This window comes from Hoplias malabaricus, chromosome 12, assembly GCF_029633855.1.
Source record: "Hoplias malabaricus isolate fHopMal1 chromosome 12, fHopMal1.hap1, whole genome shotgun sequence".
Classification (NCBI taxonomy): domain Eukaryota; kingdom Metazoa; phylum Chordata; class Actinopteri; order Characiformes; family Erythrinidae; genus Hoplias; species Hoplias malabaricus.
Window position 1 is genome coordinate 30,816,956 of NC_089811.1, and position 20,847 is coordinate 30,837,802.

The following is a 20,847-nucleotide window of genomic DNA, read 5'->3' on the forward strand; positions in this document are numbered from 1 at the left end:
TATAACATCTGTGGGGGATTATACAACAAAAAAGACATAATTGATTTTTACATTTCCAAATTTTCATATATTATTACAATAATAACAATTATTGTTATTTTTATAAAATCTCATCCTAAAATTAGCGTGGATGGTGCTCCACCACTCAGGAGAACACAGTCCCTCTTCTGCTCTTCTGATAACCCAACACTGGTCAGTGTTATATACCTCTAGCCTTCTCTTGGCATTTGGGTATGGTGATCATAACCCCACCCCCCACCCCCCACCCCCAAATATATAGTGATGCTGAATGGAATGTTGTGTAATTTAGTCTGTTATTTATAGTGCTACCGCGAACCTGAAATGGAGAAGCGGAAAAGAAAATGAATGAATTTATAGTGCTACACATTAGTAGTGGGTTTCCTAAAGTGTTGTCTATGGTCCGCAGATTAAGCCTAGCAAAAAAGCAAAAACAGCTAATTTATTTTAAACATTATTTGCAACCTACATATTTTCTTTACATATTCTCTGTTTTTGTCCCCACTGTAGGAAATTACGACTGACATTTTCTATCGAACTTTTCTGAATATCGATCACCGTTCACATAATCGTGACTGTTGATAAAATCGAGAACACCATTTGTAATGTGTAATTATCTGAGCCTGCCCCTTTAAGAGCCTGGGGGAAAGGGGGTGGGGTGGATATGCTGAACGCGAATGTGAATGAAACCCAGTCATTCATAAAAATAGGACAGAAGCACACTCCGATTGGTCAAATCAGTGCTTATGCATAATTCATAAGATTTTCTCTGACTATTGGATGTTGGATGTGAGTGACAGGAGCCCGTAGCCAATGGGAGTAGAGAGACCGTTGTCAGTGGAGCCCAAGGGAAAACCCAAGCAGTCCATTTACTAAATCTCATTCAACTTTAGTGAGTGGAGCGGAGCACATCTGTGGCTCAGTGAGGAGCGGAGACGCGGAGCTGTTTTTCTTGTGGATATACACTCTTCACCGTTTCTCGGTCTGAGTGCACGGCTGTCCTGCAGGTGAGACCGCGGTCTTTTCACTCGCCTTTTCATCGAATTAACTGGAAGGACCTTGTGTTTGGAGAAGTCGATTCTCTGCGGGGTTTAAGTTTATCTCCGTGTGGAAACTGTAAAGCCCGCTATGTGGCTTTAGGAGAACGCGAACGCCATTTTATCTCAGCCCGAGCGCACTTCGGCGACCATTTTACTGCGATAAGTTTCTGTGGTGTTGTTATTGTTATAGTTCTATGAAAACAAGAATTAATAACGTAGAGGCTGGTGTTTAGCTCGGTGTTTGTAAGAGGATAGAAGAAGCGAGGAGAGGAGAGATGGTGGGTGTTTGTGGTTTTGTGAATGGAGGACTCGGGCTTTTTTCTCCTGGAGGATCAGGTTTCACTTCATTGAGAAAAACAAGGAACAAGGGGGTGAAGGAGGGGGGCACTTTCAGTATTACCCCAGTTGTTGCTGCTGCTGCTGTTTTTATTATCATTATTAGTTATTTTTATTAGCCTAGTTTGTCCTGTTATTTATATTAAACCCAGGTAAATTATTAGTGTACAGGAATAATAGTTCCTATTAACCAAATGTGAATTGTAACTCCTAAAACAATATTAAAAATATATTTATCTTCTGATTTTACTGACCTGCGTTTTTGTATTATGTATAACAACACAGTGAACAGAGTTTGGTAAGGCATGAGCTGTTAAGTGGAAGTCGTGTCGCCTTGAACTTGGTCATGGTTAAGAATGAGTACATAAATCAGGTCTTTTGTATCTAAGGCATGAGTTGGTGATTATCTGCTAGCTGCCTTATACTTAATACGTGCTCTTTCGTTATTAAATTTCTCCATTTATGCAGACTGAAAACTTGCACACACTCTCTCACTCACACACTCACACACACACACACGCACACAGACACTCTCTGCAAGTATAAAAGTACTACACACGTTTGTAGTGCACAAAGTCCATCAGTTACACTTATCTGCTGCTTAGTTCTCTGTATGTAGTTTGACCTCTCCGATCATCCAAAATATGCTCCCTATTATTTTGTTGGTTTCTTGTCGCTGTAGAAACACACTGCCCAGATCAGATGTCTCCACGCAGGTTTCTGTTTTGCTCTGTGTCTGTAACTCAGTGATATGACTGAACTTAACGTTTCAAAGGATACGACTCTTCTCCCCACGCACATGTTTAAATGTAACCTATACGCTTTCATTTAATAATCCACAAGATCCATTCTTTAAACCCAAGCTTAGCTGCATGCCACTGCTTTCTTCTTCATGATCACAGGCACAGATGGTTAGCTTTGCTTATGTGAGGTTTACGTTTGTCACTGGTTCTAAGGCTGTTTGCACATTAGAGCACAGTCCCATACGTCCAGTCTCCAGGGCTGTTATGAACAACAGAAGAAGGAGGGGTGACTGAAGCCTGAGGCGATACATCTGAAGATTGTCTGCCTGTGCAGCACAGTGTACTGAGAGTATCTACCAAACAGGTCTTCCTTATGTAGATATGTGTATATATATATATATTTTTTTATCTCTTTCAGAGAAAAGAGATTCTAGAGAGCAGTTATTACTTTTAAGTGAAGATCCTGTTCTGGGAACTTTTGAAGACCCAGGTAACATGGACGGATTTTATGACCAGCAAGTACCATTCATGGTCCCACCTAACGTAAGTGTGCTTTAATATTTCACGACTAGTCGAACGCTAGTTAAACAGGACTGAGACGGAACTTTTGAGGTGGAATAATTGGTCTGTTCCTCCACAGCAGAAATCGCCTCGAGTGGAAGAACCATGCAACAGAGCAGTCAATGACAGGAAAAGAAAACTTGTAGACTCCGAACTTGCTCAGGACACAGAGGGTAATGCACGTATTCAGCTGTTGTCTTTTAGAATAAAGTTGTACCTACATTCATTTTAGTTTTCATTAAGAAGATTGCCTTATTTTCCCTTTACAATGCTTTTTTTTTTAAGAGAAGTTGGATTCCAGCATTTTCTTGTGCTAAATTTGTCTATCTCTTGTCTACTGCAGAACTCTTCCAGGACCTCAGTCAGCTGCAAGAAATCTGGATTGCAGAGGGTGAGGGTTTCTTTCTTATATCGCAGATCTTTTTTAACAGGGAAAACTACTAATTGTTTTGTTGAAATTGTGTATAAATATACAAAACATTACTTAATTATAACATGTGTATGCGATCATAACTTCATCTGCAGTATTTCTCAAAGTCACAAAATATTTCTGTATCAAAGATTTTTCATATTTCCGGTTTTTTTTCGTATCCCAGTGTGCAGCGGATACATTTCACTTTCAGATTTGCTCTCTGCATTCCATGAGAGCATAATGCATATTTATTCCATCTTGTCATTTGGTTTTAGTTTAATTGACAGGCCAGTCATTATATTTGTCCATTATGCCAGACTCACAGTGGAGTCCAAAGCTAGGCCAACATTTGTCTCCTGACAGCAATGTGTGTGTTTTTTGTTTTGTTAATTGTTAATTCACTATTCCGCCAATGTATTCATATTATATGTCATATTCTCTGGTCTTTGTTTACAGCCCAGGTGCCCGATGATGAACAGTTTGTCCCAGATTTCCAGTCGGATAGCTGTGAGTACCTGAAATTTATTATTTATTCTCCTTGGTGATGTACTTTGGATTGTGTCCAGGAAGGGCACGGGGAAAAACAGCTTAGCCTAAACTCAGGCAGCCATTCATTATTCAAGTCTTGTTCCATTTCTAGTCAATTCTTTCGAGAGGACAAAGGACACCATAAACCAAGAAGGGTGTCAAGTGCACAGACAATCTTGCTGATTTGGTTTGGTTGCTGTTGCAATTTTCAGTGATGGACGCTGCTGGTAACACTCCCTTTCGTTCTAAGACACAACTTTGCCTACATATCGGATCGCCAACACCAAAGTTCAGACAGCATGATTCATTTGCAGTAGGCATTCTTCAGTTGTATTGAGTCTTCCAGTGATGTGCCAGCAGCAATTTGAAAAAATGTGGTGTCGCTTTATGTGAATCTGGGTTAGCCTGTGTTAGCCAGTTTGGTAGCTCTATGTGATGGAAAATGCCTAATACTACTAATGTGTTGAACTGGCATATCTGAGAGTTTTGTTTAACCAATGTTTGTATAAGTCAGTAACAGACTGTGACCAATTTTGTGGAGTATAATAGGAAAAGTTAATTTAAGATTTCTTATCAACCTGTAATGGTTATTAAATATAAAATTGGTATCAGTATAAATCACAACATTTTCACATTGGTCAAATTCTGACCTGAACTCTGAGAATGCTCACCACTTAAATATATATATATATAAAAAACACCCATTGGCCATCACATGAGGCAAGCACATAATCTGATTTCACACTTTCATGCACTCAGCTTCCTCTAGAATGAACAGGATTCCAGTGGGTGGAGATTTCAGCACTGTGCTACCTAAACCTGCAGTAACCACAACTGCTCAAACCGCAGACTCTTAGCAGTACTCTAGTTGAGGTATTTGTTAGGGCTTGGCCATGCTACTGTTGTACAGAAGCCAAGGGGAATAGTTAGTAGTAATATTCAGTGGTGCTTATTATGAATTCCCTTCTTTAGATTTATATTAGATTCATTTGTTTTGATGAACTGTGTATTAGGCTTCATTTTGGTCATGCTTTGCTTATCAGTGTAGTGCCTCCTAAAAAAAAAAAATGTTGCAATGTTTCATATTCACATTGTTTATTCAGTGAGACACTTGTGTGTCTGAACTGTGCACATGCATCCTGCTGTGGTAGTTTGAAGCAGTGTGAGATTTTTTTTGTTTCTGGTGGATATCCTAGCTGTGGGCTCTTAACAAAAGCCTGGCTCTTTCTACAGTCCTCTATTCAGCTGAGCTGTTAGTGCCTCTGGCTGTCTGTATGTCACATGGCGAGCATCATCTGGGGTGGTACATCCATCTACACTTGGATTTGATTTGAGGAGGCTTTTCTAATGTTAATAGTTGTGCACTTGCCTTGGCTTTCAGCAAACACATTGAGCTTTCACGTGCCCTTTTTTAGGTGCTTTCCTAAGCACAGCACGCTGAAGTTGATTTATTTGGCCAGTGTTGCATAGTGCCCGGGGATCCAGTTTCGTTGGCCATTATGTGGCGCCAGATATGGGAGCTGGTGAAGAGATCCAACGTCTAATGGTTACAGTATGGGGAGGAAAATCATTCACAATCATTGAATTACATCAGCTCTGATTCATGAGTATTGACTTGGCCTTGATGGAAATCAAAAGGGAGTGCTTTGATTGCATGTGTTGTGCTGCGCCATGGTAGTGATGGGCGAAGGATGTAGCTTTTATACTTCAGAGTAAGCCGATTAATGATGTAGAGTAAGACACTCCACTTGAGTACACTTCTGTTGATGTGTTCGATTAGATGCTCTGGTTGATTATATGCTTCCATTGTCTTTTTTTTCCTCTAGTGATGTTTCATGGCTCCCCACCAGCCAAGATAAAACGGGAACTGAGTCCTTCCAAAGAGCTATCCCCCTGTAGCCAGGAACGAAGTCCCATGCCATATGGAGAGAAGTGCCTTTATAACTACAGGTAAGTCCCTAGTAAATTCAATTTCTCTTTGCACTGTGTTCTGTGTTATTAAAGCTCAGTTTTGTGACATATTGTTTCCCTCACATTTCTGTCCTTGAAGTGCCTATGAAAGGAAACCCTCAGCTGGGTTCAAGCCATTGACCCCTCCTTCAACGCCTGTCTCACCATGCAGCTCTACCAGCACTTCCAGGATACACCCAATGCATGAACAGACTTCTTCTCCTGTCCCTAACCCTTCATTAGGACAGAGGCCCCTCCATGGACAATCTGCTGTGAGCAACTCACCCCACAATCAGAGGGCAATTCCTCTACACAGTCAGACCCCACCATTTGCAGTGCCATGTCCACCTCTAAACCATGATGCCCCCTTTAACAGTGAGCATAGGTGAGTGTTTATTAAAGAAATTACAGTATGCAATCTGTAATTGAGCTCTGTTATAAATGTTCAGGCTTTTTTTTTTTTTTTTTTTTTTTTAAACTTATTTATTTTTTAAACTGATCTCATGTATGTGCAGTTGTAGCTTTAGTTCATTAATCTGACCCTTGTGGGAACAGAGTAATTGGCAGCCCACCCTTCCACCTGCAGTAAGATTTTTGGGAGAATGCCAGAGAATGCGTGGCATGTAACTGGCAGTTAGTAACATGGAGCCAGCAACTCCAGCCTCTGCTAAAGCTACTCTAGAATGTCTGCTGAGCTGTCCTTTAACATGCCTTTTGACACTTGACACTGACCTCTCAATGTACAGCTTGAATATATTTTCATGAACTTGTACAGTGGTAAATTGATACTTTGAACTTGGCCAGAGGTGATTTGATTTTTGAGCTTTCTTGCATGTTATTCTGAATTGTTGGTTACTAAAGTTTTAATTGTGTGTGTGTGTGTGTGTGTGTGTGTATATATATACACACAATAATAAAAATTATTATTTATTTTTTTATTTATTTATTTATTTTTGGTTTGTTTATAAAGGTTTCAGCGACAGCTTTCAGAACCTTGTTTGCCATTCCCGCCCTCTGAGACCCAGGGAAGACAAAACTTCATTCCCCAGGCACCAGGCACTTCACCCAGAGACGGACGGCCACCTTATCACCGGCAGATGTCAGAGCCACTGGTTCCTGTCCACCCTCAGGGCTTTAAACAGGAGCTTTTGGATCCTCGCTATGTTGAGCAAGGGGTCCCCAACATAGGCCTGCCCCAGGCAGCCTTCCACCCCATGGCCATCAAACAAGAGCCACGAGACTTCTGCTTTGACTCTGGTGAGCAATTATAAATAACTTCTTTGTAAAAAGTGCGGAAGAGTGACCATGTCCAGACTTGGTCTAGATATGTAATTTTATAGCATTTGTACTAAGTGACAAGGCTGAGGGCATGGATATAAATTGGCCTTTAGAACATTTTCCCCTAATAATTTTAAGGCCAAAACCTAGATGTTAGACTGAAAACCAATTAATCTTTTTTAACAAGCACTGAATTGAAAATTATTTCAGTTAATCTGAGACTTTTTGGACTTCTCATTTGAACACCCACACACAGCTGTCCTCATTGTCATCCACTCGTTTAATCATTTGAACTTTTTTCGTGAAGTCCTACTGTTACTTTAGCCCTGTATATTTGCAGTATAGCTATGTAATTCAAAATCCTCGTATTACCTACAAATATTCATGCACAACCATCGCTTGTGGTTAGTTGGAACACAGGCACTGCTTTTTCATGTCTGGCAGCAGCTTTCCAGATGAAGATCTAAGTCATTAACACGAAAGGCACTTGCATCTCATTTTCAGAATCAGACAGAAGTGGGTGCAGTAACACCTGTGCACACTTGCAGCATAATGCCATGTTTCATAGATGAGACTAAGCAGCACTTTAAACAAAATAAAACTCAAGTTTCAGGGGCATGGTCAGTAAACGTGTTTTGGTGTCTCAGTAGATGTGAAGCCAGTTTTTAAATGTGATGTTTTGATGCATTTATCTATGATTGGATCTGTTTTGATAAGCATAGTTAAAGTAAATAGGATATTTGTTTATTTGTTTGACACATTTTCAGTTACACAGAGCTGTTGTATTGATTTATACAACTTTAGCCTGTTGTTTTATTATTATTATTATTATTAATAATGGTGTATTTACTTTTCAGAAGTGCCTAACTGTCAGACTTCATATGGCAGGGCAGCTAGCTTTTACCAAAACCATGAAAGTAAGTTTGCATTTCCTTTTAATTGATTTGTTTCAAAGCAATGATTTATTTCTGTTTCTTTTGGCATTAGTCCTTTCCCTTTTTGTTTTCAGTCCATGACTGCATTTTATGCTAAACCCAGTATTCATTTTGCATTTTTCTTTTTCTTGCAGATTTTACATTTGAGAGAGATCAGCACCTATATTATGATGACACATGCGTGGTACCAGAGCGACTTGAAGGTAAGACTCCCTAATGGGTTGTTTATGCAAATACCTCAGACAATTTTTGCTGTTTAATATTGCTCGGTGTGGTTAGCTGGTGAATTATTTGTCTCTCAGGACATTAAAGCAGCTAGGATTTCTCATGTGTCCTTTCTCGTTTATTATGTTTATTCAAACAGGGAAAGTAAAGCAGGAGCCTTCTGTTTATCGGGACGGCCCACCTTACCAACGCCGTGGCTCTCTCCAGCTCTGGCAGTTTTTGGTTACACTGCTTGATGATCCTGCCAATGGTCATTTCATTGCTTGGACAGGACGGGGAATGGAGTTCAAACTTATTGAACCAGAAGAGGTCTGTCTCAATAATGCATAAGCTAAAGTACATGTTCCATTTCAGCATCTCATTAATTTGGTGTTTCGTTATAATTACGTGCAACTTTAAAATGTATTTCAGGTTGCAAGACGTTGGGGCATTCAGAAAAACAGACCAGCCATGAATTACGACAAGCTGAGTCGTTCCCTGCGTTACTACTATGAGAAGGGAATCATGCAGAAGGTAAAGGCATGTTCATGTTTACATTTCCTTCATCCTCGGTTCAAGTCATACGTTTTAATTATTTTTAATGTTCCAAATCATTTTCTTACTTCTGATTTGTTTTCTAGGTTGCAGGAGAAAGGTATGTTTACAAGTTTGTATGCGATCCTGAGGCCCTCTTCTCCATGGCTTTCCCAGACAACCAGAGGCCAAACCTGAAGACTGATCCTGATGGCCTGCCTGTGGTGGACGATGAAACACTACCCCTGACTCACTATGATGAAGGAGCCCCTTACTTGGTCGATTCAGGAGAGCAAAGTGTAACTGGAATGCCTTTTCCTGATGGCTATGTGTACTGACTGTCATCCCCAATACAGAACCTGAACTGCTGAGCAGACTGGAACATGTCTGTCCCCACTGCCTCGAGTTCTCCTGCCCTGCTGTCCATTTACAGATTATCCCTCCCACAAAAATAACACTTGATAAAATTACAGATAATGAGGAGAAATCTGCAATTCACCTGTTCTCTGGTTTTAACCCATGAGAAGGTGTTGGGGAAGTGAGGGGTGCCTGAACTCCTGTGGCTTGACCTGTGGTAGATGGCTATCCGTTACAGAATGTGGAGTCAGGAGTGAAATAGTGCCGAAGACCCTACTGGTCTTTCTGTGCAGTATGAAAGAATTGTAGCAATTCTGTTATTGACAATCTGGATTTTTTTTATTTTATTTTTTTTAAGTGACAAAGAGGTGTCCGGGGGAGGGGCGGGGAGTTCCCAACACAGCACTATTTCAATAGCTGCCTTTTGGCCCTTATAGTATTGTGTTACCTCTAGATCATGTTCAACATCTAAGTATTTGAAAGGGCTTTGTTTTAAAAGGAAAATAAGACCCAATTCTTTCTTTAGGGTTGGTTACTTATTTATTTAGAAACCTGGCTTTTATACAACACTTTTGTTCAGCTGAAACCAGGACTGCTTCAAACATGCCGAATTCCTACTTTTTTTTTTTTTTTTTTTTTTTTTTTTTTTTTAAATATAACAACAGTCATTAAAACTTTAAGTGATGTGGGTTTTTTTGTATCATTTTCTTTCTCTCTCTCTCTCTCTCTCTCTCTCTCAAAAAACTCAATTTGTTCCATCTGTAATGAAGCTAAACCAGCGACACTCTTAAGGACACTATAAGATAACAGGGACTGTTAATCCATTGCTAATTCTATTTGCCTTGTCACTCCCTGAGAAGCTGAAATTGGTACAGTGAGGTGTTAAGCTACTTCTCACAAACAGTATTCAAAAGGGATGCACTAGAAAATAAAAATAAACATTTCAAGAGGGTTATCCTCTGACTGCATTAAAAAATGTATTTAAGGGTCAAAGTTTAGTCTGATTTTTGTATTATTTTTGGCTTACATTTCTTAAGCACTGTACAAGTTTTAAAATGCACCAAGATGGCAGGATAGCCAGGGCCTTGCATGCAATAAGGTGAAAACACCTTTTCCTGGACATCACTTCACTGCCAATTTAAAGTTGACAAAAGACCACTGCTTCCTTTGCATGGTGTACACAACTGGCAACTGTCCACTAACATATCGCTTAATGCTGGACAAGAAAGAAATTATGTTCTCTGCATTTTTATTTGAAAAGATGAACTTATATAAATATATATTTTTGCAAAGTCTGCATTGGTTTGATTTTACTGTATCAGCTGTATAGTACTGGCTAAAACATGTATGTTTTAAAATATGGCTGTGGTGCAGTCCTTGCAGAACCAGTGAGTTCTTACTGGATCTCTTTTCAACTGGGTTTAGAGGGCAGCACCTTGTAATGAGAACTGCCCTTATATATTAAGTTTTCTCATTGAAAGGGTAGTCTGCACTTGTATAGGCTTCACTTTCTTCCTTCACAATGTGTACCTTTTACACTGCTGCATTTATAATCTGTACTGGGTACAATAAACTGTCCTTTCTGCTTCACATTCACTGGTTTCCTCCATTTATCTCACACCCTGAAACCTCAGGGCACATGTTGGCCTACCACACTAAATTCTGCAAATTACTGACTAGCTTGGTAAAGTTCATACTTGTTCAGCTAAAGGTTACCTTTTCCCATGAAAGGAAAATGTTTTCTGTTAAAGCCATGGCTGTGTCAGAAACTAGCTTTTATTACAACGTGGTAATAAGTCAGCTAAAAGGCCAATGAATTTCAGGTATATTGCTGAGAAAAAGACCTGAAATTTCTTCTCTGCATTTGTAATGTTTCGATCACTGTATCAGAAAATGCTCAACTTCAGCAGGTTCTCCCTCTCCCAGAAATTCTTTTTTCATCTTTACATCCATGGTGGCTAATGCATGTCTGCCCTTGGGGTAAGAGTACAACCCTCCATGTTTTCATATGCACGCTATGAGCTTAAATTTACATTGACCAAGGTGATATGTTAATCATATATTTTAAAAACTTAATGAAACCCTACTTTCAGCCCTCTTTCTAAAGCCAGTTCCCTAAAACAAAGGGCATTGCTTGATTAGTCTGTCAGCCCGAGCAAACGGTGAGGAACAAATCTTATTCACGTCTCATTCAGATGTAAGAAAATGTACCATTATTGTAATGGAAACAGTTAATTGTGAATGTGTTTGCTGTTGAAACAGTAGATGTCTAATTACTAACAGTCTAATAACAGAAATTCTATCTTATCTTTAGTTATAACACAGTTAGTTCTGACCTTGCAATAAGACATTGCAGGAGTGCCAATATTGCATGATAATTGCTGACCGAAACTCCTCAACTATTACTCTGCAAAAAAAAAAAAAGTAACCTAGTAAAGACACCAGTGTTTACTAGATAGTTAGTGGGTACCTGAGACCCCTTTCCAGCAATGTGGAACTGGATGGACCTCTCTGCCACTCTTCCCAAGGCTATCAACGTCCCAATGGGTGGGAGTATTAAAGAAAATATATATTTTTTCTCTGTTGCCAGCAACTTCTGGTTCAGGCAGACAACACAAGGCTGGCACAATTTGCTAACAGGGTTTATAGGTGAAAATGATACTGTTTCAAATTTAATGTGGAATGAAGAATTTAAAAAGGAGCAGGTGATTAATAAAGTCTGCTCCAGCTGTCAATCTTTTTAGCTTGACTTACAAAAATTGATAAATACCGACTTAAAACCATGTCGACACATTTACAAAATTCAACCATAACATACTGACCACCTCCTTATTTCTACTTTCACTGTCTACGAGTTCCTGTTCCTTGCCCTGATTTTCAATGATCAGAACAACCACAGAGATGGTATAATTTGAGTGGTGGGCTATTATCAGTACTGCAGTGACACTGATTTGTTGTTACTGGTGTGTTAGTGTGTGCTGCTTTAGTGCAAATAGTTCAGACACAGCAGTGCTGCTGCGGTTTTAAACCCTATGCCCACTCACTGTCTGTCCACTCACACCTGCCTTATTGGTCCACCTTGTAGACGTAAAGACAGACGGTAGGTCTGATTTTTTGTGACTTTTGCACAGTTTGCTTCATCAGTCGTCACAGGACGCTGCCCATAGGACGCTGTTTTCTGGAAATTTCTGCTTGGTTGATTATTCTCCGTTTAGCAGTGACACTGAGGCATTTAAAAATTCCAGCAGCACTGTGGTGTCTGATTCAGTCGTACCAGCACAATACACACTAACGAACCATCATCAAGTCAGTGTCACTGCTGCGCTGAGAACGATCCACCAGCCAAAAATATACCTTGCTTGTGGCAGTTTTGTGTGGGTCCTGACCATTGAAGAACAGGGTAAAAGGATGCAAACAAGGTATACAAAGAAACAAATGGACTACACTTTGTAACGGTAAAACCACAAAGTGCTCCTCTATGGTCAGTGGAGCTGAGAGAATGGACAGTGAGTATAGAAATAAGGAGGTGGCCATAATGTTATGGTTGACCAGTGTATACACAGTAGAACCCGTTTAAACTCATGTTGGTGCTTCACTTTTCTCACTCCTAACCCATGACATGTAAACCTTTCAGAATGTTGATTGACCAGAGAGAATTGAACCTCTACACAATGCAATGCAGACATCTGACAGCTGACAACAAATGGCAACACATAAAATTACACTATGCTCTTTGGAAAAGGTACAAACGTACCTTGGATTGCTGAATCCTATGAGAGCTGTATAATGCAATAAGGAATGAAAAAAACTACACTGATCTGTCTGAACTGATGCCTGGCAAAGCTGCGTTCAGGCCCAAAACAGAAAAACATCACAACAACATACAGTGAGTAAGCACTGTTTAAGGTTACTGCTGTTGTTGTGGTTTCCATAGCCTGCTGTACCTGTTAAAGACTGTTTGTGAAGTTACCATCTATATTTTGTGAGGGAGAAGTAGTACTAGAAAACAAACCAGGTACCAAAAAGCAAATGTATTTAGTCATTTCTCCTTTTTACTCAGAATGTCAGGTTGTCTGTTACACATTTGGATTGTCATCTCACTGGGCAGTACTGGCATCTCTATTTTATGGAAATTGCCAAAAATGTGACTAGATTTTTTTTTAAAGTCACTTACAGTTTCACAAAAGCAAAAATAAAATCTAGCAACAAAGTCTCAAAGTTGGCAATATTTCCCTCGTCTTGCACACTCACATAAGTGTGTTCTGGATGAGCAAGAGAGTGTTTGTGACATGTGTATGAGTTTTTTTTCTCTTTATTTTGTCTGTGAGAGGGAGGAAACCATAAGACAGAGTGAGAGATATTAAATGCCAAAACAAGTCTCATTCCAACAGATTAAAAACATTTAAAGTGACAATCTGTACTCAGTGTTCATAATAGTGTGAATTACTACATCCTGCATAGAACAAAGCACTATACATTAAATATATTAAATATATTGCCCACCCCTAAGTAAAATGAGAATATAGACAGGCTGTGACAGCCCTCTATCTTTAATGCTCCAACTGCTCATAAAAGCCACTTAGACTTTAAATCCTCCCTGTCCCCAGACAATAATGTTCAGGGCCAACAGAAAGCATTGAATTCACTCCCATTTTTATCTTGCATTCTGTGCAACTGATACAAATACAGTGTAAAGGGCAGCAAAATAAAGAGCATTGGAATGTTCCTACCAGTAAATGTGCAAATATCATATTTTAGCAGCCAGACATAGTCTCAAAAGTATCTAATTTAAGCACATCTAAGAACTAAACAATTCATTTGTTTTACCATTAAAAAGCAATCAAACGTGCCTGATACAAAAAGTACACTTGACAGGTAATGTAGCAGAATGTTGGAGGCTATGCGGGAATCAAACAGCCAATCATTGGCATATATTCTGGGAGTGTCCAGTTATATAGTTTCTGGTTGGAGGTTCATAATGCATTAATGGAAATATTCTGTGTAAAACTACCCCTTCAATTTAAAGTTTTGTACCTAGGTAATTGGCAATAGGAAGGGCCAGATAAATACTTGTTTTGGGATTTTTTGATATTTTGATATCTGCTAGTAAAAAAAAAAATAACAAGGTGTTGGTGTACCCCCGAGCCTCCTTTAATAGAGAGCTGGATAGATCTAGTGATGGGAAAAATTACTTTGTTAATCCGTTTACAAATAAATAAATTTGTTAAGTCTTGGTCAAAATGGGTTACTTATGTAAAACCCTTATGACCACATTTCACGGAAATATCCAATGAATAAGAATCATTGTGTGTGATATTATATTTTCATATCAAATTGACAGATATATTTTGAAAGTTGATATACAATTTTATGCCTAGGTATCTACTTCAGACTTTTGTATATATATATGTTTATGTATTTTCCCCTCTTCTGATATGTTTTGTAAATTGCTCCCTACCAGAATGTACACAGTTGACTGTCCTCATTGTAGTTGTTTGTTCATTTTATATATGTAAACATTGTATTAAGAGACAAACTGGATCCTGAAGACTTACAAGTGATGATGTGATCGTCTCTCAAAATAAAGAATTAAAAAAACAAAACAACAAATCACCATAAAGCCATTTCAGCCACCTGCAGATGGAAATAGTTGCCGAAAAAACTGTAAACATGTCTGACAATAGAAAAAAACGGATCTTCTCTGTAATCTTCAATGGTGGACTACTGTACTTAAGTACTTTTTTGTGTATTTGTACTTTACTGAAGTGTTTCCATGTTGGGCTAATTTTTACTTTTACTCCCTACATTTCAAAGTCAGATTTCTGACTTTTGACTCCATTACATTATGAAAATCTGCCGTTCTTTTTGGTTTATGTGTGAATAACACCGTAACGTGTCTGAACAAATCGTCCATTGCTAGGAGACAAACAAAAAGTCTCCATGTTAAAACAAGTAAAAATGTTTCTCTGCCTAAAACCAATAATATCAAAGGCAGACTTTATTTTTATCAAATGTTGTGTGAATTTAAGATTGTAAGTAATCACTTTCGGTTCTTAGAACCCTTATGAATAAACAAAATTATTTTATACCATTTAGTATTTGAGTCATCAGTAAGTACTATTCATTCATGGTTTACAGACCTGTAGATGTCACAAATCACTCGCTGGGGGTGAGAGTCAGTTGGAGATTTATTAAACACAAAACGTGAAGCGAGGTCAAAACCAGAAGAAATATTCCAAAACCCAAAAACCAGTACAGAGAAATAAGTCCAAAAGACAAAAACGAGTGTCAGGCAAAAATCAGAAAAACAAAACCATAGCCTGTTTAAGAAACACGTGTCTCAGAACTGCAGAAATAGCTCAAACTATACTCTGCAACTATGTATTCAAAACAGAGAGCTTAAAGGAACACTGTGTAATATTTTTACCTTAAAATAACAGGGAGAAAAGAGCATCCGTTGTTGCTCTCAGCTCAGCACTCCAGAAACTGCACTATGAAACTTTTGGAGGAGGTTAGGAAACCACCCCCTCCCTCCCCCTCACTACCAAGTACTGTAAAAGTGCTGTAAAAGTTAATTGCACTAGGGGGAGCCCCAGGAGCAGAAAAAGTCCCCCAAATCTCTTTATACTTGTGAGTTGACACCTCGTTGTTCTGCAATTACACAGCAACACCACTAGGGCTGAATTTCAAACTACTTCTTTGATGATATTTAGCCTTAATATTAAGAGTTAATATTTCTGGACTTTTGAACCATGTTAATTCGACTACAGACCAGTCACAGATGTTGTGCTCTGCGTAGACGCGATAAGTTCTGGAGAGGTGTGCATCAGGCCGCATTTCCTGTGGCATGGGCCCAACACAGAAGCATAAATTGAGTTTAAATACTGTGGAGAGAGCAACCTCTGTTGGTTTGGAGGGGCACCACAAACACTGGGGAAGAGTGACACTAGAGTCTTTTCACCTACAATGTGTTAAGCATGAGTCTTGTTACAAAAATTATAATAGGACATTAGTGCCATAATATGTCGTAGTACTTTTACTTTCGATACTTAAGTACATTTTAAGGTAAATAATTTTGTACTTTTACTCAGACAGAGATCTACAAGGAAGACTTCTACTTTTACTGAAGTAATATTTAACCATGGGTATCTGTACTTTTACTCAAGTACATGGTTTGTGTACTTTGTCCACCACTGGTGATATTCAAGTACAGATTAGCTTGACCAACAAGATGCATGGAAGCATTCAGATTTTGTGTGTCTTGGCCCCTAAGTGGCAGAAATAACTTACCCTCAGTGACTAAACAGCAGATTGCTATATTCAAAAGCCAACTGAAGACCTCTTTCTTTTAAGGGTACTAATCAGCACTTATTAAAAGACAAATTAATGTACTCGTCTCTAATTTATTTGATATTTAGAGTAATTGCAGTACATTTGCATTGTGTATGAGTATCCCTGCTGACAAAAGAGCTTTACAGCATTATGCACATGTATCCAAGCCACAGAATAAGTGTTTACTCTGCAGAAAATGTGTAGAGCCTACTTTTTTCTGTCAACAAATGTCATTTGACGGGGCACCCAAATTTTTGATACAATTGTCTACAAAGGGCACATTGTTGAAGCCCATACTCCCTTTATAGTCCATTTTAAAAGGTGAAGGCTATTTCTTCTAGATGTACAACAAAACCATTACACCACAACTGCTTTTCCAGTTCAGGGTTGCAGTAGGTCCAGAGCCTACCTGGGATCATTGGCTGCAAGGCGGGAATACACCCTGGAGGGGGCGCCAGACCTTCACAGGGCAACACACACACACACTCACACTTTTGAGTCACCAATCCACCTACCAACGTGTGTTTTTGGACCGTGGTAGGAAACCGGAGCACCTGGAGGAAACCCACGCGGACACGGGGAGAACACAACTCAAATCAAATGTAATCAAAACAAAACTGATCCATCCATTTTCTACCGCTTATCTGGGTCCGGGTTGCAGTGGCAGCAGGCCAAGCCTCAGCTGCTACCCGATCTACACTGCGCTGGATCCTGATGACTACCTTCTTCGACAAGGGGTGAGCCCATGAGAGAGAAAATCTGATCCTCTCCTCTTTTTCACTAAGTCATGGGATTAACTTTTTAAATGATTATTACTACTATTATTATTATGAGCTAATTAAATATAACAATAATCATAAAGATAAATCTAGACATTGTTATATGAAAACCAGTCCAGTAATATTGATCAAGGTTTAGGATTTAATTTTTTAATCAGGGAGCAAAATATTCTATCGTCTTCAGTTTCTCTGGGTCAATAAAAACATGGTTTTATCTTTGGGTTATTAAGTCCCAGCAGTATTATGTAAGAAAAGCATCTCTAAAGGTCTGCCTTATGATCCTTAACATTACAAAGCTTCTCAGCTTCTTATTCCACTGTAATATGTTTGAATTCTACCTTTCCACCATAAATAGTGCAGGCACCATGAAGTAATGGCTGCATCCTTTAAGGAATTTGAACATTTCTGAATAAGAAGCTGGGTAATAATGGAAAAGGTCTCATTTAAGATATTTAAAGAAAGCCTAAATTTAAGAGGACCGAGTAAGACCAGGTCAGGTTTTCTTTAAATTGTCCCATCCATCTTACATGATACAGGCTCACAAACGTAGCATCATTTAAAGTGGAATAGTGAAAAGCAAACAAGTTTTTGTCACATATGACACTAGATGGGGTGGCAGTGTCGTAGTCACACAGCTCCAGGCACCAGGTAGACTCTGGACCCACAGCGACCCTGAACTGGATAAGCGCTTACAGATAATGAATCAATGAATGATGGCACTAGATGAGGAGATGAAAGCAATGGGGGTGGGGATTTAATATGCATATAGCAAAACAAGGAATGCACACTCAAAAAGAAGTGAACACACAAAACAAATAACCATAAGGGAATGCAGAAAGAGAACTTATAAATGGGAAACACATTACAACCACCTGTGAACCCTGTCACATGGCAAACTTAGGGCTCACGGAAGCAGGGCATGCCTAAAGGACACATGAAGGATAGAAAACCAAAACAGAACCATAGGGCAAGCATGCACAAAACAAAAAGGGTTCCTGGCAGAATTTAATATGACTTAAAATGGGAAGAACTCTCTTAAGGTTATTGAATAAAGAAAGCCCAAAAGGTGGGAAGACCTTGTCAGCTTCTTATTAAAATTTTCTGTTACACCTTACACTGCAGCAGTAACAATCTGGCACCATATAATGTAAAAGAAAACAATTGAACAAAAAAAAAGCACAGGTAAAAAACTTTGTAATGTCAAGGAACGTAAGACAGATCTTTATAGGTGTTTCCGGACATAAACAGGAAAGGAAGGTCTCCCTTTACTGGCTTAAATAAAGAACCCAACGCTGGATCCTGCAGCTCAGGTAAACAGAAGGTGCTGGAACATTTTGCTCCCTGATTGGCTGCTCAGTGGGCAGTGTGTTAATTGACTAGTCACTGATGTTGTCACAGACTGTGTGGAAGAATCAACTATTTTTGTTCCAGCTGGGAACAAACCTTTCACGTTTTCTAACCTTTTTTCAATTTGGTTGAAATGCTTTCAAAATTACATGCGCAAATGGGAACTGAACCATTTCCACACTGGTGGAAAAAGGCTTGGCAATCCCCCTGCAGTCTTGTAAGTACTGGTGTCATTGCTTGGTTATGTGTGCATGTGATGGAGAAATACTATAAAAATTTCAGTCAGAGGGTCTTTATTGTGAAATATTGGCACTCCTAGAAGGTCTCTCAGCCAATCACATTGTGGGGTTGGAATTAACTGTAGTATAGTAAGTAGTAAAGTATGTCGGAAAAAATGGATACATGGGATGCAGAATTCACCGTTGAGCCTTCTGGAGGTTTCGTGGGCTTAATTCAGTGAAACACAGATGAGGGGAGGTGCCTACCTAATTACCCCGTGCAGAGATAGTGATGCACTGTGTGGTTTGGGTACTCATGTGCTGGGCTCAATGAGTAACCTTAGTTGTTAAGGATAGCTGGTTGCTGATTGGATCATAAACGCCCACAGAAACCCTAGTGGATAGGTATAGGATATTAAATGTTGCTAGATGTAGCAGGTTGCTGATCAGATCATAAACGACCAAAGCAAAGTTAGTGTTGAGGTGTAGGATTCAACAACAGAAATTTTGTGGCTGCAGGTAGCAAGAGAATGTGGTGGGCCCTATGTGAAGCTCTAATGGATTATATTTTACATCTTATCCTGTGAATGATTATAATAATAATAGAGAAGATTCATTTGTTTGCAACATATTTCTGAATAAATTCTTTTTAGCTGTTTAAGTGAACTGGATATCTGATTCAACTCATACAATCTGGCCCCAGGTTCCTTGACAGAACATACCACAATCACTGTCTCGGTTCAAAAATCTCCAAACTAAGGACTGCCAGTATACAGGGCATCCTACAAAACAAAACAAAGTATTGTTAATAAATATTTCATATTTCCCATTTTATCTCCAGGACTTAAATTATGTTGTTTAATTTTACACCATTCTATAATGAAATCTTACAAACATTCACCTCTCTTTCTGAAAAAGAGAATGTAATGTACGTTTAGGGAACACAACTGGACTATGAACCCACTGATGCACTTTTAAAGATACATTTACACTGTTTGTAACTTTAGTGACAATAACGTACCTCTACTGTACCTTTTTGTGCACAAGAGTTCTGTTGCCATTTATTATTAGGTTTTAAGATAAAGTGGGAAAAAAAATCACAATTTGGGGGCATAAATAACTAATTTTAGGGCAAAATCAAAGATTCTGGGCAACTGCAGTTCTCTCTGGTTTGTTCACATTCAGAAGCTCCACTTCTTTAAGAACTATTTTTGAGGACATGTCTGAGGTTTAATTTTAAGTATTTACTTTTTGAATTACCACATAAACTCATTTGTTTCTTGAGTTGTTTCATTTTGTAGCTCTTTTGCTCTTTGTTTACTTTCATAAAGTTAGCTGTTTTCAAAATTTGGTGTAATTTCCACCTTAAGTAATTAGAAGATGCAAAAATAAGTCAATATCACCCATGTCTCTGGAGCAGGAATAGAGCAATATCCTCGTCTTGGTTCATGCTGTTCAACGTCTTTGTTGTCCAAACAAATCCAGATGCCTTTGCTCTGCTATGAGCAGAAATAGAGAGAGAAGCCCTAGCATTCTGCACTGAGACCCTTTGGTTTTTTTGTTTTGTTTTTTTTTCAGCATTTTACCGACACTGGGTCTTCATAAACACATTAGGACAGTTTCCAACATGCAGAGTGACATGAAAGATAGCAAATGATGTGAAAATTGTGTTGTATTTTTAACATTAAAAATTGTGTATGTTGCCTTTAATATCTGATGTTTCAGATTTTTTTATGTGACAATCTCACAGCGCTATATATTTCTGGTGTAAGTACTGTCTGAATTATATATGCAGTGTCACTCAATGGTTCCCTGTTAAAGCTGGAGTAATTGATTTTTCAGAAACCAATTTAAAAACTAACTGACCAGTTAAGCCAGTTTCTGGAAAAAAAACTTACTGCAAAGGTTTTTACCCCTACATTCAGTTCTCTTTCCAAAGCTATGTGCAAAAAACACAGCGATTTTAGTGTGCAGAAAGAGGGGTGTGCAACACCTCACATTAAACACCATCCTTCTACCTCTTGTTCACATGTAAGAAACCCCTGATGGCTGCAGAAGCGTTCAGTCTGGTTTGCCCTTGTTTCACCAAGCTTCTTTTCCGCTGAAAGCCTTTTTTACCGACTTATGTTATCAATGTTGCAATCCTCTCCACCTTTGGCCTTCAGTGCTGTGTATGAATGGGTCAGTTATATAGACAAGTAAGTAAGACTTCCAATTATCTTGAGTGGTCTACATGTAGTGATTGAACTAGGTTTTAATAGTCCTGTGACCTACA

General features: G+C 38.9%; 1 protein-coding gene across 2 annotated transcripts; it reads left to right on the plus strand.

The window, feature by feature from the left end:
- Nucleotides 1-904: 904 nt before the first annotated feature.
- On the plus strand, nucleotides 905-10,476 carry etv5a (ETS variant transcription factor 5a). Of its 2 annotated transcripts, none has more exons than XM_066641038.1 (13): nucleotides 905-1,025; nucleotides 2,556-2,680; nucleotides 2,778-2,871; nucleotides 3,042-3,089; nucleotides 3,567-3,617; nucleotides 5,465-5,588; nucleotides 5,689-5,973; nucleotides 6,559-6,845; nucleotides 7,724-7,783; nucleotides 7,936-8,004; nucleotides 8,166-8,335; nucleotides 8,438-8,539; nucleotides 8,647-10,476. In XM_066641038.1, exons 2-13 carry the CDS (start codon nucleotides 2,633-2,635, stop codon nucleotides 8,875-8,877), a joined length of 1,569 nt encoding a protein of 522 aa, XP_066497135.1. In that variant the 5' UTR covers nucleotides 905-1,025; nucleotides 2,556-2,632; the 3' UTR covers nucleotides 8,878-10,476. The 2 variants fall into 2 exon arrangements, with proteins under 2 accessions (XP_066497135.1, XP_066497136.1); XM_066641039.1 differs by having other exon boundaries at nucleotides 2,781-2,871.
- Nucleotides 10,477-20,847: the final 10,371 nt, after the last annotated feature.